This window comes from Zea mays, chromosome 1 (genome assembly GCF_902167145.1).
Source record: "Zea mays cultivar B73 chromosome 1, Zm-B73-REFERENCE-NAM-5.0, whole genome shotgun sequence".
Taxonomy (NCBI): domain Eukaryota; kingdom Viridiplantae; phylum Streptophyta; class Magnoliopsida; order Poales; family Poaceae; genus Zea; species Zea mays.
The window spans coordinates 275,165,812-275,178,489 of NC_050096.1; the positions used below are offsets into that span (position 1 = coordinate 275,165,812).

General features: G+C 44.0%; 2 protein-coding genes across 2 annotated transcripts; one reads left to right on the plus strand and one right to left on the minus strand.

Moving 5' to 3' along the window:
* Positions 1–589: 589 nt before the first annotated feature.
* LOC109943537 (uncharacterized) lies at positions 590–2,344 on the minus strand. Its single transcript, XM_020546901.3, has one exon. It carries the CDS (start codon positions 1,589–1,591, stop codon positions 1,025–1,027), a length of 567 nt encoding a protein of 188 aa, XP_020402490.1. The 5' UTR covers positions 1,592–2,344; the 3' UTR covers positions 590–1,024.
* LOC100304182 (uncharacterized) lies at positions 672–2,045 on the plus strand. The gene is given in 1 exon segment (NM_001165637.1): positions 672–2,045. A coding segment is annotated over 1 exon segment (840 nt). The 5' UTR covers positions 672–866; the 3' UTR covers positions 1,707–2,045.
* Positions 2,345–12,678: the final 10,334 nt, after the last annotated feature.

Sequence of the window (12,678 nt, forward strand, 5' to 3'; positions counted from 1 at the left end):
TCTTGTTTTTGTTTTTGTTCTTGATTGCGCTTGGAGGGGATAAGCCTTCGTGACGAGGTCACTCATGCCACGGGTGATAACCAATGACACAATCGTGTACTGATTGCGAGTATGCGTTCGATCGGAGTCTTGGATCATCAATGTTGAGATCTCCATCAAATCAAATTATCACACCTCACGAAATATTAGGCCTCAATCACTGATGAACTCAGATACGGTAGTTTCTGTCCACTTCGATTGTGACATGCAGTATGGGTAGCTTCTGGATTGGGATGCAGATAGTTTCTTCCCTAATTGCAAGCTCGGAGCAAGCTATGAATAACACGAGCAAAAAGGAAAAGGAGAGGAGGAGGCCTATCATATAATCAAAGCCACATAGCTAGTCAGTATCTGTGTCATTACCACCGGGCACCGGATTGCCAAAATCTCATGGAGGGAATGGCACCCAGCAGCAACGAGATGGCGGCTTCCATCCTCTGTGTGTCGAGGAAAATAACAACATTTTGGACCTCGAAGTGGAGGCCTAAGAGGAAGCGCTGTTGCAGAGCAGGGTGAACGAGGAGCCTAGTGTTACAAAATATTGTACACGTGATCAAGGCCCATCCAACCATCCATTTGTTATAGTTATTATCCAAGGGTCACACCCCTTGGAGACCCTTTTGTACATATGTATATAAAGAGGATCTCTGCAATAAACAAGATAACAGTCCTATCATTTGTCTCTCCCTCTCCACTGATTCTACTATTGAGCACTCAACTCTTAATACGTTATCAACACTGTCCCAAGAAAGATCAGAGGAAGAAGGAAGAACACTTGCTATTCTTGACAAAAACAACAATAGTGATATGCAAATCAACAGCAAGGTATGAAGCAAACCATTTCCATGCGCATACGTCGTATGCACAAAGTTCTGCACATTGTTGATGATGCGAGGTTGGAGGCGTTTGCTGCTGGGCAAGACACAACACTTCCACCAGTGCATGCCATCCCTGAACGCCGTGTGCAAGTGCAAAACGTGCACTTCTATGTTCTCCATGGATGGACAGTGGTGGTTCCACTGTCGGTGGTGGAGTGCGGCCTCCCCACTGTGTCCCCGTCACCACCGGTGCCGGTGGGTGACGCGGGGTCATCTACATCCGCACCCATGGACGTCGATCTAGTGGTACCACCGCCTCCTCGACCCACTACAACGACAGTTGCTTGTCGTTCCCCATCTCCGCCTACTTTGGTGGTCGTTGGGACCATCGCTGCCCGTCGTGGACAGCTCCTCGCGCCGTTGATGCCACGCGCGACCGCATCATCTTCACTGGCCACCGCCCAAACGGGGTGGCCCCATCTTCCTCCCCAAATGGGAGGGCCTAATGGCCCTCTGTCCGGCTGGTGGTGGTTGCCGCCACGACGGCCGGTTGGGGGGAGGGGTGGGGGAGCAGGGATACAGCCCCTGCGCGGGCGCCACTTGGAGCATCTCCGGTGTGGGCAAGATCCAGTCGGCCCATGGCGCTTGGTGCGGCGCAGGACTGGACCATGGCAGGTGGCTATGGCACCGACTGCTGTCTCGGGCACGGACGCCGACCGCGGCATGGCAGCCATGGCGCGATGCAAGAAGCCCACCCGGCGGCTCCTCGGTGAGCGCGCTCGGCCGGCGCGGGTGCTTGGCACCAGACTATGGCTCGCCCCCGGTGCTGGTTCGGTCGGCCCTTGGTAGTGGCGCTCCGGTGCCCGAGGTGGCCCGGCGTGGGGGCGCTCGGCGAGGAAGCCCAGGCGCGACCGTCCGAGGAGAGGATGGCCAGGCGAGGGCTGGATCCCGGCGTGGGCACGCTTGGCTCGGAGAATGGCGCCAGGCGTGGCTCCCAAGCCTGCTCCTTACGTGACCTCCTGGCGTGCGGAATGAGGTGGCCGGCTGGCGGAAGACTCCTGCTCGTGAAGCAGACAGCCTGTGCGGCGGCGTCAGCCCAGCGGATCAGGAGCTTGGTGGCGCAGACCGTGGAGGCGCAGACCACACGGCGGCGACGTCGGCTGCAGGGTCTAGGTGGTTAGGGTTTCCTTTTGAAACCCTAGCCACCCCATATAGAATAGGCGTGTGGCTCCCTAGTGGGCTGCCTGGCTGGGCCAGTGTGCTAGCCACCAGTCTGCTGCCTGGTCCGCCTGGTTGGCCGCCTGGGCTGCTTCCATGGACCAGAAAAGGCCCATTTTATCATTTTAATTCTGAAATTTAGTACAAAACTCAGTTTTTATATGTAATTTCTGTTCTAACTTGTGTTAGGCGTCTAAATTTGTTATTTAGATTGCGGATTGCTACATATATTGTAAATACCTGTCCGTTTTATTATGAATATAGCAGACTTTAGTTCGTGAATTATTGTTTGTTTTTACATTAATAATTCACATATCTGTACTTGCTATTATTTTGCATTCTTTTATGTTTGCATACAAATATAGCATTTTATTAAGTTCATACTTAATAATTTTCATGCAAAATAAAATTATATTATTTTGGATTAATAGCATAGGGAGATAGAGTCTTAAGCATTGGCTGCGCTAAATTCTTTTATTAAATTTAGTAGCCCAGAGACCGTGCTTAAGACATCATTTTAAATGCCTATCTCTATGAGGTCTACATCTCCCGAGATGATTACCTATACGTGCTATCCAAAATAACAGGATATAGAGTTCTTGAATATTATTTTGATAATTAGTCGAGCATGGGTAATGGAGACCTAAGCATTGGCTGCAGTTTGTTCATTAATGAACTTATCAGCCCTGAGACCGTGCTTTTAGGCAGCAAGTTTCTTGCCCACTACTAGGAGATCTACCTCATTAATTTGAGGATTATCTATACAATGCTCACTAATATTCAAAGTATTTATTCGATTAGAAGGTTTGGAACCTTCAGGCAACTCATATCACATGTAATTTTAAGGTTTTTGCATTTGACCTTACAACATCACCATTGTGACTATTAATTTATGAGTAAATTAATGGATGTCCATGGTCATGACTGTAGGAACATGTCAACCAAAGAGTTCGAGGAACTCGCCCTAGATGGGCATAACTACCCAACTTGGGCTTCAGATATTGAAATAACTTTTGCTTCTCGTGGGATCATTGATGTTATAGCAGCACCTATCACGGGTACTGCTCCAGCTAATGAAGTGAAAAATAACACTGCACTTTTCCTTTTGAGACTTTATATCCATAAGGACCTTAAGCAGGAGTACTTATGGAGAGATGACCTCACAACTTGTGGAAAGCTCTAAAAGAGCGCTATGAACAACAGAAGGAACTCATATGGCCGTCAGCCAACCATGAGTGGAACCACCTTCGCCTGCAAGATTTTAAATCTGTCACAGAATATAACCATGCTCTTCATAGTATTTGTTCTAAATTAAATTTTTGCGAGAAAGAGCCCTCTAAAGCAGATAAGATAGAGAAGACTCTATCTACCATGCTCCTAGAGGATAGGATATTGCACCAGTAGTATCGCTCTAACAATTTCTAGAGATATTCTCAACTCATGCACACATTGACCCAAGCAGAAAAACATCATGAGCTTCTTCTAAAGAATGCTCAGTGGCACCCTCTAGGGTCTACCCCACTGCCTGAGGTGCATTTCAATGTGCATAAGACTGAGAATAAGAAAGGATTCAAGAAAGAATCCCCCTGGACCTCGCAAATTCAATAAGCGCAAATTCCACAAGAAAGGGCAAGGAAAGGGAAAAGGCAAGCCTCTACCATCTAAGGGCAACAGAGTTTGCCATAAATGTGGTACTGAGGGCCATTTTGCTAGGGACTGCACTTGCCCTAAGCACCTTGTTCTTTTGTATCAACAATCCCTAAAGAAGGAAAAGTCTGATAAGCCTAGTTTTGAGGCTCATTTCAATTCTGCTGAAGCATCAACTGAGGTTGGCAGTTCTTCACTGGCTTCTACTGAACTGAAGAAAACTCTTACTAAAGAGCACCTCAATGCTGTTGACAACAAGCCTCTCCTTCTACAATAAGATGAAACTGATGATATTGTTGGGGGCCTTCGGCTTCCGAAGGTCCTCAAAAACATGATTTGACAATATTTTTCGAGTGAAACATGTGAACAAGTATCTTCGGAGTCAGGTTGCGGGTGTACAAGAGCATGGTTAAGACGAAGCTTGACTGGGATGGAAAGCGACCACGATGAAGGATAAGACGATCACAAAGCTATGTGCAGAAAAGCTTCGGCATGACGGAAGAAAAGAGGAACCGACTTAAAGATGAAAAGTCAAATTAGACCTCGAAGAATTGCTATAAAGTTATTGATAAATGTAAAGGGCATCAATGTAATTTTACACGGGCTGCGCCCCGTGCCTATAAATAGATGAACAGTACTCCCGTACTGTTCACGCTGACTTGGCAGACGCTTTTTCGCATCACATCTATACCCTTACTTCTCATCAATCTGAAGGTATATTCGTAATTTGTCTTTATGAATCTGGTAATAAAAATAAGTTGATGATAATACTCATATCATTACTCGTGTTTCATATATGTGCTCTTTTTTATCATTTATCAATCTTACGAAGGTCTTTTCCTTCGTAACCTTCGTCCAAAATTCATTATATCCGAAGGGGCATAATGTTTAAAAGGACGAAGGAATTTGACATTTAAACACTTTTTATGTTGCCTTGTTCTTAGTTCTTAGCATTTGAGAACAAGTCCCCAACATTGGCGCCCACCTCCGGTGAACTCACGTCCATTTTTTGAGTTTTGAACACCTTCGGCAAGCATCACCTTCGTCATGCCACCGAAAAAATCTTCAGCTACAGGGGCTGCCACTCTGCAGCCGCTGGACCCCAATCAAGATGTCGTTTCTCTTAGGGAGGCCCGAAGCCAGAAGAGGAAGGCCACCAGTCCAACGCCTCCGGAGGACGACTTGGATCAAGAAATCCAAAATTTGGAGATGATCAATCAACAGGTCCAACGGAAGAAGGAGAAGATGGCTCGTTTAGCTGATCTTCAAAGGCAGATAGACGAAGCCTCTGAAGAGCTTCGACATCTTGCTCAAGATGACCAGAACCAAAGGCCCCCGCGCAGAGAGCTTCATCAAGAGGGCTTCTACAACGAGGGCGACTGATATGAAGATTTCCATCACGGAAATTTTGCTTTTGATGATACTTCTCCCTTGTCAACAGAACTGCAGGCTACTCCTTGGCCACAGTCTTACAAGCCACCCCAGCTCCCCATATACGACGGTCATTCAGACCCTAAACAATTCTTGATGAGCTATGAGGCAACCATATCTTCGTATGGTGGCAACACGGCGGTCATGGCAAAGTCTTTCGTCATGGCTGTCAGGAGTGTTGCACAAACCTGGTACTCCTCTCTTAGGCTAGGGACAATCACATCATGGCAAAAGCTGAAGGATATGTTGATGACCAGCTTCCAAGGGTTTCTGACGAAGCCAGTCACTGCTCAAGCTTTATTCCAGTGCACCCAGGATCACGAAGAATACCTTCAGACATATGTCCGAAGGTTCCTGCGTCTCAGGGCACAGGCACCAACAGTGCCCAATGAATTTGTCATTGAGGCCATGATCAAGGGGCTTCGGCCAGGACCTTCAGCTCAGTACTTTGCCAGGAAGCCTCCTCAAACTTTGGAGAAGCTGCTCCAGAAGATGGACGAGTATATTCGAGCTGACAATGATTTTCGCCAAAGAAGGGAAGAAGCTTTCATGACCAGGGGATTCGGAGGAAGATTTTATCCGAGGCACGTCAGGTCAATTCACAATTCTACTCAAAGTGATGACAAAGGGAGTCAACAGCAAAGGCCACAATGCTCTTCGCAAGCTTCGGGGCAACAGCAAAGCTCTTTCCGGCCGCCAGCGCCAAGGGGCAGAGGCGCCAGGGGCTTCGGGGGAAGATTTGGAGATCAACTAAGAAAAAATTATTGCCTATTCTGTGGTGAAGGCAAGGGCCATACCACCAGGATGTGCCATGTTACCATCCAGAAGCAAAAGGAGCTAGCAGAAGCTACAGCGCAACAGAGCCAGCCGAAGCAGGTTATGCATACTGCTTCGTATCATTCGCCTTACATTCCAGAATATGTAGGCAATCACCCTGCAGCCTCTGTTGCTTCGGCAAGTCAACCCCAAGCATCTTGGCAACAGCTACCACCGCCACCACCAATACAACGAGGTCCGCAGCCAGAAGGGAGTCAGCACTCTCACCCCCAGCGGGACTTCAGAGAGCAGTCCGAAGCTCGCACAGTCAATAGCACTGTGCCAGAGTCGAAGCACATTTACTGACAAAATATCCTACCTCGATAGCAGCTTTTTGCATTTTCGCATTCAGTTTTACTTTCTTTGTAGTAAGGAACAATTATGGGAAGTTTAAGTGTCTTTTATCGTTTTTTCAATTTCTTGTAACAGTTTAGCTTATTATCATAATGAAAATATATCTTCTCCATAGGCTTGAGTTGCCGAAGCACAAGAATTTATGGTGGTACGGAGAACCTTCGAATTATCAAAAACTTGTTCTAAGGGAGCGCAGTGTAAGTTTTCTGCTCAAAAGTCGTTCCTAAGGGAGCGCAGTGTAAGTTTTCTGCTCAAAAGTCGTTCTGAAGGGAATGCAGAGCTTACAGCGAAAAATAAACGCTGATTCCGCTGAAAGTAAAAGGCGAAGAAGCTCCTAAGGGAGGCTTACAGCGAAAAATAAACGTTGATTCCGCTGAAGTAAAAGGCGAAGAAGCTCCTAAGGGAGGCTTACAGCGAAAAGTCAGCCATGATATAAAAAGATTGTGTGTTCTATTGCAGGGATGTGTGTATCTTCGGCACAAATATCATTTTGCATAACATAACATCATCACATCATTTTGCATAACATAAGCATCATACATCATATTGCATGTAGAACAAGAAGGGGACACAGTATTGATCTTTGTAGAATGTTTTGAAAAAGAGAAAATCGTGCTAAGGCACAAGATAAATTGAGAAGAAGTGCAGCTTCATTAGAGAGACAACATAAAACTTTTTTATAGCTTCGAAGAATGTTTTCACGAAGCTTGGATATTCTTCATCAGAGAAGTATGGAAATTCTTGTGATATATAAAAGATTTTCTTCACGAAGCATGAAAAGAAGGGAAGGTGTTTTTTCGCCGAAGGCTCAAAAAACGGTATGTATGCAAAATTTCATGCATCGTAAAGAATTGAACCATAAATAGATTATATATTACATTCAAAGTTACAAAGTTTTACACATGTCACATTCCAAATATTTTTACAATACCATTTAATCTTCCCTAAGAACTACTTCTGCAGCCTCGTTCAGTAGCTGATCGACAACTTTGTCCATGATGGCTTCGGCCATTTTTCTAATTTCGTCGTCCCCCTTTGGGTGGGGGCCCAGAGATGCCTCAACAGGTTCTGAGGGAGGAGAGGATACGACTATATTACTATTACAAACCACGAACAAAAGTTTGAAATAAAAAATTACAACAAAATAAAAACCACTAGTTAATACCTATTTGCCCTTCGGGCTCTGCGTTTTTCTCTGCAGCCTCCGCTACCTTCCTAGCATCATGGATGCCTTTTTCGCTTCTTTGAATGATTTCTTGAGCCATTTCTCGGCCGCCATTATCCCAAATGTCGGTGAAAAATTTTCCACCGACCAGGCTTGCTTCGGCTGAAGGGTCTTTAATATCTTCAGAGGATAAAGCAGCTTCAGATTGTGCTAAAGATTTCACATGCTCGCACCCTTTCCTCTCCAAAATAGTAACAATTCCCGTGGCGCCCGAAAAAGCACAAATGTCCCGCGACTATTCAAGATTTCCTCGAAGGCCTCAGCTTCGTGACTGATCCATTCAATCGGGCCTTCTGGATTCCCTCTTGTGAAATTTTCTTCGCTAGAGAATGCGCCAACGCTGGCGAAGCTAGATTTTATCTTCTTAACACACTCTATGGATTTATCATAGCACCTTTTCTTGGAAGCACGAAGCTCTTCAACATTTATTTCCAAATGATTTGCCCACTGATCACTAAGTTCTCGTTTTGTTTCTTCAAGTATGCGTTCTTCCTTAGCTCGGGCTAATTGTTTCCGAAGATCTTCGATTTCATGCTTCTGAGCTTCGGCTTGAGCTTTAGAACTAGCTTCGTCTTCCTTTATCTTATCCACCAATGTAAGCAGAATTTTGTCCTTTTCCAAGGCTTCGTTTCTTAGCCTGATAACCTCTGTTCAAAGGTTGTTGAGAGCAATAGTGCAGCTCTCATCTTCAGCATTCTTTTGTGCCCTTAAGGCATTGCTGAGTATTAAGCCCTATTCAAAAGAATGAATGGATTAACATAAGAACAAAAGACTAATTCAAAATTCATAAACTTCAAAATTCACAATTTTTGTACCTTCAGACTATTGTATGCAAGGCTATCCACAAGATCGTCTTTCGTCATGGCGCAAAGGCCAGCTTCAAGCTTCGGGAACCCCATGCTTCTAGCCATCTCCCGGCAGATAGATAATTCTTTATTGTCTGGGAGATAGTATAGGAAGTCATCTTCGTCTGTCCCATTGAACACTAGGGCCCCCTTCGGATACTTTAGTTCTCGGGCATAGTGATTAGCTTCAAAAATCTCTTCTTCAGATAATTTCTTCCCCGAAGCATGTCACACAATATAATCACGTATTTTGGAAGATGCTTCGGGGGCAACAGTGTCAATTTCTTCAACCAAAATCGGCTCTGTCATTTTTGTTTTTTCGGTTTCCAAAGTTGCCTCTATCAATTTTGTTTCTTCAGCTTCCAAAGGTTTTACCTTGGTGGGCTCTGAAGGTCCAGCTTCAGTTTCAAATTGTTGCTTCGAAGCTTCAGCAACAAAGGCTTCAGTAGACACTTCAGAAATTTCAACAGTTTTCTTCGGAGTTATGCTTGAAGATTTAATTGTCTTCAAAACATCCAGCACATTAACCATCCTTTTTCTTTTTTGGGTCGCTGCTGGACCCTTTTGACTTTTTGTTGCCTCAATTTTTGTTGAAGGACTTAAAATTTCTAATGTTTTTGTTTCTTTAGTCCTCGGTTCTTCTGTTTTCTCTGTTGCTGGTACTTCGGCCATTTCTTCGATTTTTGGCACTAGAGTTGGTTCTCTAGCTTCGGTGGCCGAAGAGGTCTCACCAATAAACTCAGGCACTGTGGCCGGTTCAATATAACGTGGTCGATGTGTGAGAACCTTTACCTTTTTTCTCTTCGGCGCTGGCTCACTAGGAGCAGCTGAAGCAATTTCCTTTGCAGGAGAAGTATTCTTTCTTTTTTGGCCTCGCACTGGGTAATGGTAGTCGGGGTAGACAAACCCAATTGCATCGAATACTCGGTTAAGTCTCTTCTTCTTTCGGCCTCCGAAGGCCGCTGATAATGCAGTATCTTCGGCCTTCGAGTATACCCCAAGCAATTCATCACTTATGGCCTCAATGCTTTTTAACCAGTCATCATCTGGCTCAACAAACTTATCTCCGTATTTGAATGTGTATTTTAGCCTAACTAGTCCACCTTCGTCAGGTTCCTTGACGGTCTCCTTCGGCATTTCCCACTTTTCTACAAGTGGCCATATTCTGAAGGCAATATGCTCTTGGACCAAATCCCTTGTCCCAATAAAAGAGCAAACCACGCCGAAGGCTCTCTGGCATTCTTCGACTGCTTCATCCATTTCCACCTTCGGCTTCCGGAGGCCGAAGCGTTGCCAAATAGGGCGCATAATGATACCCTTGATATCTTCACGTGATTTCAAGTCATTTTTCACGTAAAACCATTCTGTCATCCAGTTGCCGGGCCACCTCTTTCGAAAGGTTGGCACAGGGCACCTTGACCCAAACCGAGCGCCGAAGCTGTAGCAGCCAAAGTTGTTGTGGTACTGCTCTTTGCCCCAGGGTTTTGTCTCATACAATAGCTCGTGTACGTTACAGAAGCTTTTTGCGTTAGGTTCCAAACCTTGGCTTCTCACGGCCCACACAAAGATGTTCATCCTTATGATCGCTTCGGGGGTAAGTTGGTGAAGGTAGATTTCAAATGTCCTCAGCACCTCCACGACAAAACTGCTCAAGGGAAATCGTAATCCAGCTTTTAAGAAGCTTCGGAATATCACGACCTCATTTTCCTCGGGAGTCGGACAAGTCTTCTCTCCTTCGTCAGCCCTCACAACAGACAAGTCCCGAAAGTATCTCCCTCTCATATTGACAAGATGATTTTCCTTAATACTGGACTTACCAAAAACTGCATGGCTTGGTCGCCAGGGTCGATCTTCAGAATCTTCACCACCACTATCCGCATCGTAACTTTCACTATCGCCAGTATCTTCAGATAAACCCTCCAAAATCTCCCTGGTAATCTTCTCTGTATTAGTCTTTGATATTGATTCAAGAAAGCCCAGGTGCATCTCCTCAGAAAGGCTTAGCTTCGAAGCACCAACAACTTTCTTATCCTCAGACATCTTCGCAAATGCTGACAAAACACACTCAAAACCGAAGCTTAAAAATTTAAAACCGAGCAAGTGCTGTTGCGCGTAGGCTAAAAAGTTGAGTGAGTAAAAGCAGATGGCAAAAGAGCGTGCCAAATAAACTTGCGGTGAGCTCTTATTTATACACCCAGTGTGTCGAAAACTGGAGGGCCCCGTTTGTCAATGACTGATTGCTATTCTAGCAAAAGGAAGGTGTTTTTTCGGACCTTCGGCTTAAAGCCTTCGTCCATGTCGCAATATGAATTTATCATTACAGTAAATTAATATTGCGAGGGGCTACTGTTGGGGGCCTTCGGCTTCCGAAGGTCCTCAAAAACATGATTTGACAATATTTTCCGAGTGAAACATGTGAACAGGTATCTTCGGAGTCAGGTTGCGGGTGTATAAGAGCATGGTTAAGACGAAGCTTGACTGGGATGGAAAGCGACCACGACGAAGGATAAGACGATCACAAAGCTATGTGCAGAAAAGCTTCGGCATGACGGTAGAAAAGAGGAACCGACTTAAAGATGAAAAGTCAAATTAAACCTCGAAGAATTGCTATAAAGTTATTGATAAATGTAAAGGGCATCAATGTAATTTTACACGGGCTGCGTCCCGTGCCTATAAATAGATGAACAGTACTCCCGTACTGTTCACGCTGACTTGGCAGACGCTTTTTCGCATCACATCTATACCCTTACTTCTCATCAATCTGAAGGTATATTCGTAATTTGTCTTTATGAATTTGGTAATAAAAATAAGTTGATGATAATACTCATATCATTACTCGTGTTTCATATATGTGCTCTTTTTTATCATTTATCAATCTTACGAAGGTCTTTTCCTTCGTAACCTTCGTCCAAAATTCATTATATCCGAAGGGGCATAATGTTTAAAAGGACGAAGGAATTTGACATTTAAACACTTTTTATGTTGCCTTGTTCTTAGTTCTTAGCATTTGAGAACAAGTCCCCAACAGATATGATCATTGAGTATATGTCAAAGGATCCATTTGGATATTTGGCATAATCTCTCAAGCTTGGAGATTTGATTCATGATCATTGTGGCTTGTGTGAATGTCCTATACTGTCTTTATAATGTTGTTGTAATAAGTAGAGGTATACAAACTTATGATCTGACATGTAAGATACTCTACAGACCAGTGTTGGGTCTTGTGAGTAGTGCGAACTCATTGGTTGAGTCACCATACCATTATTGTAATATTGTTTTGACACTGTGATACTTAATATCATGTTATGTATAGTACTACGTTGCGTCACAAATTCTTATTTAGATTTTTTCTTTATTTATAGATGCATAATGATGACAACTCGACGGAAGAGGAATTATGCCTTGTGGATAGTTGTACCAAAAACTCTATACTTAGGGAGATCAAATACTTTCAGACTCTTAAGAAGAGAGATGAGAATGTTTTGACCATCGCCGGACGCGATGCGGTGATAGTTGGCTCTGGACAAGCAATTATTACCCTCCCTATGGGTACTAAAACTATTATCGAGGATGCATTATTGTATCCTGATTCTACTCGTACCCTCCTAAGTTTTAGAGATATCCGACAGAATGGATTCAATATTGAAACCCATAACGAAAATCAAGAAGAATTTCTCTTCTTGACCAAGCCAAACAAATATGGAAACACATTTGCGAAAAAATTCCATCGCTCACGTCTGGGTTGCACTATACATATATTAAGACCATTACACATGTTGCATATAAGGTAATTTCCCAAAATGTTGATCCATTCCAGATTTGGCATGATCGACTTGGTCACCCAGGCATAGGGATGACAAGGAAAATTACAGACAATTCTATTGATCATAATTTGCCTACAACAAATTTTCTCAAATCTAAAGATTTTATTTGCACTGTATGTGCAACTGGGAAACTTATTTTGAGACCTTCATATCTCAAAATTAAAGTTGAACCACTTAAACTCCTTGAAAGAATTCAAGGAGATATCTGTGGGCCAATTACGCCAACTTCTAGGTTGTTCAGGTATTTCATGGTACTGATTGACGCATCTACGAGATGGTCACATGTGTGTTTACTATCAACACACAACCATGCATTTGCCAAGATAATGTCTCAAATTATCAAGATAAAGGCAAATTTCCTTGAACATCGGATTAATTCAATCTGGATGGACAATGCTGCTGAATTTACATCTCAGGCATTCAATGATTATTGTATGGCACTGGATATTCATGTCCAGCAC

Excerpts from the sequence above, each read along its gene's own strand:
- LOC109943537 (XM_020546901.3), bottom strand. The coding sequence starts at position 1,591 with ATGGCTGCCATGCCGCGGTCGGCGTCCGTGCCCGAGACAGCAGTCGGT.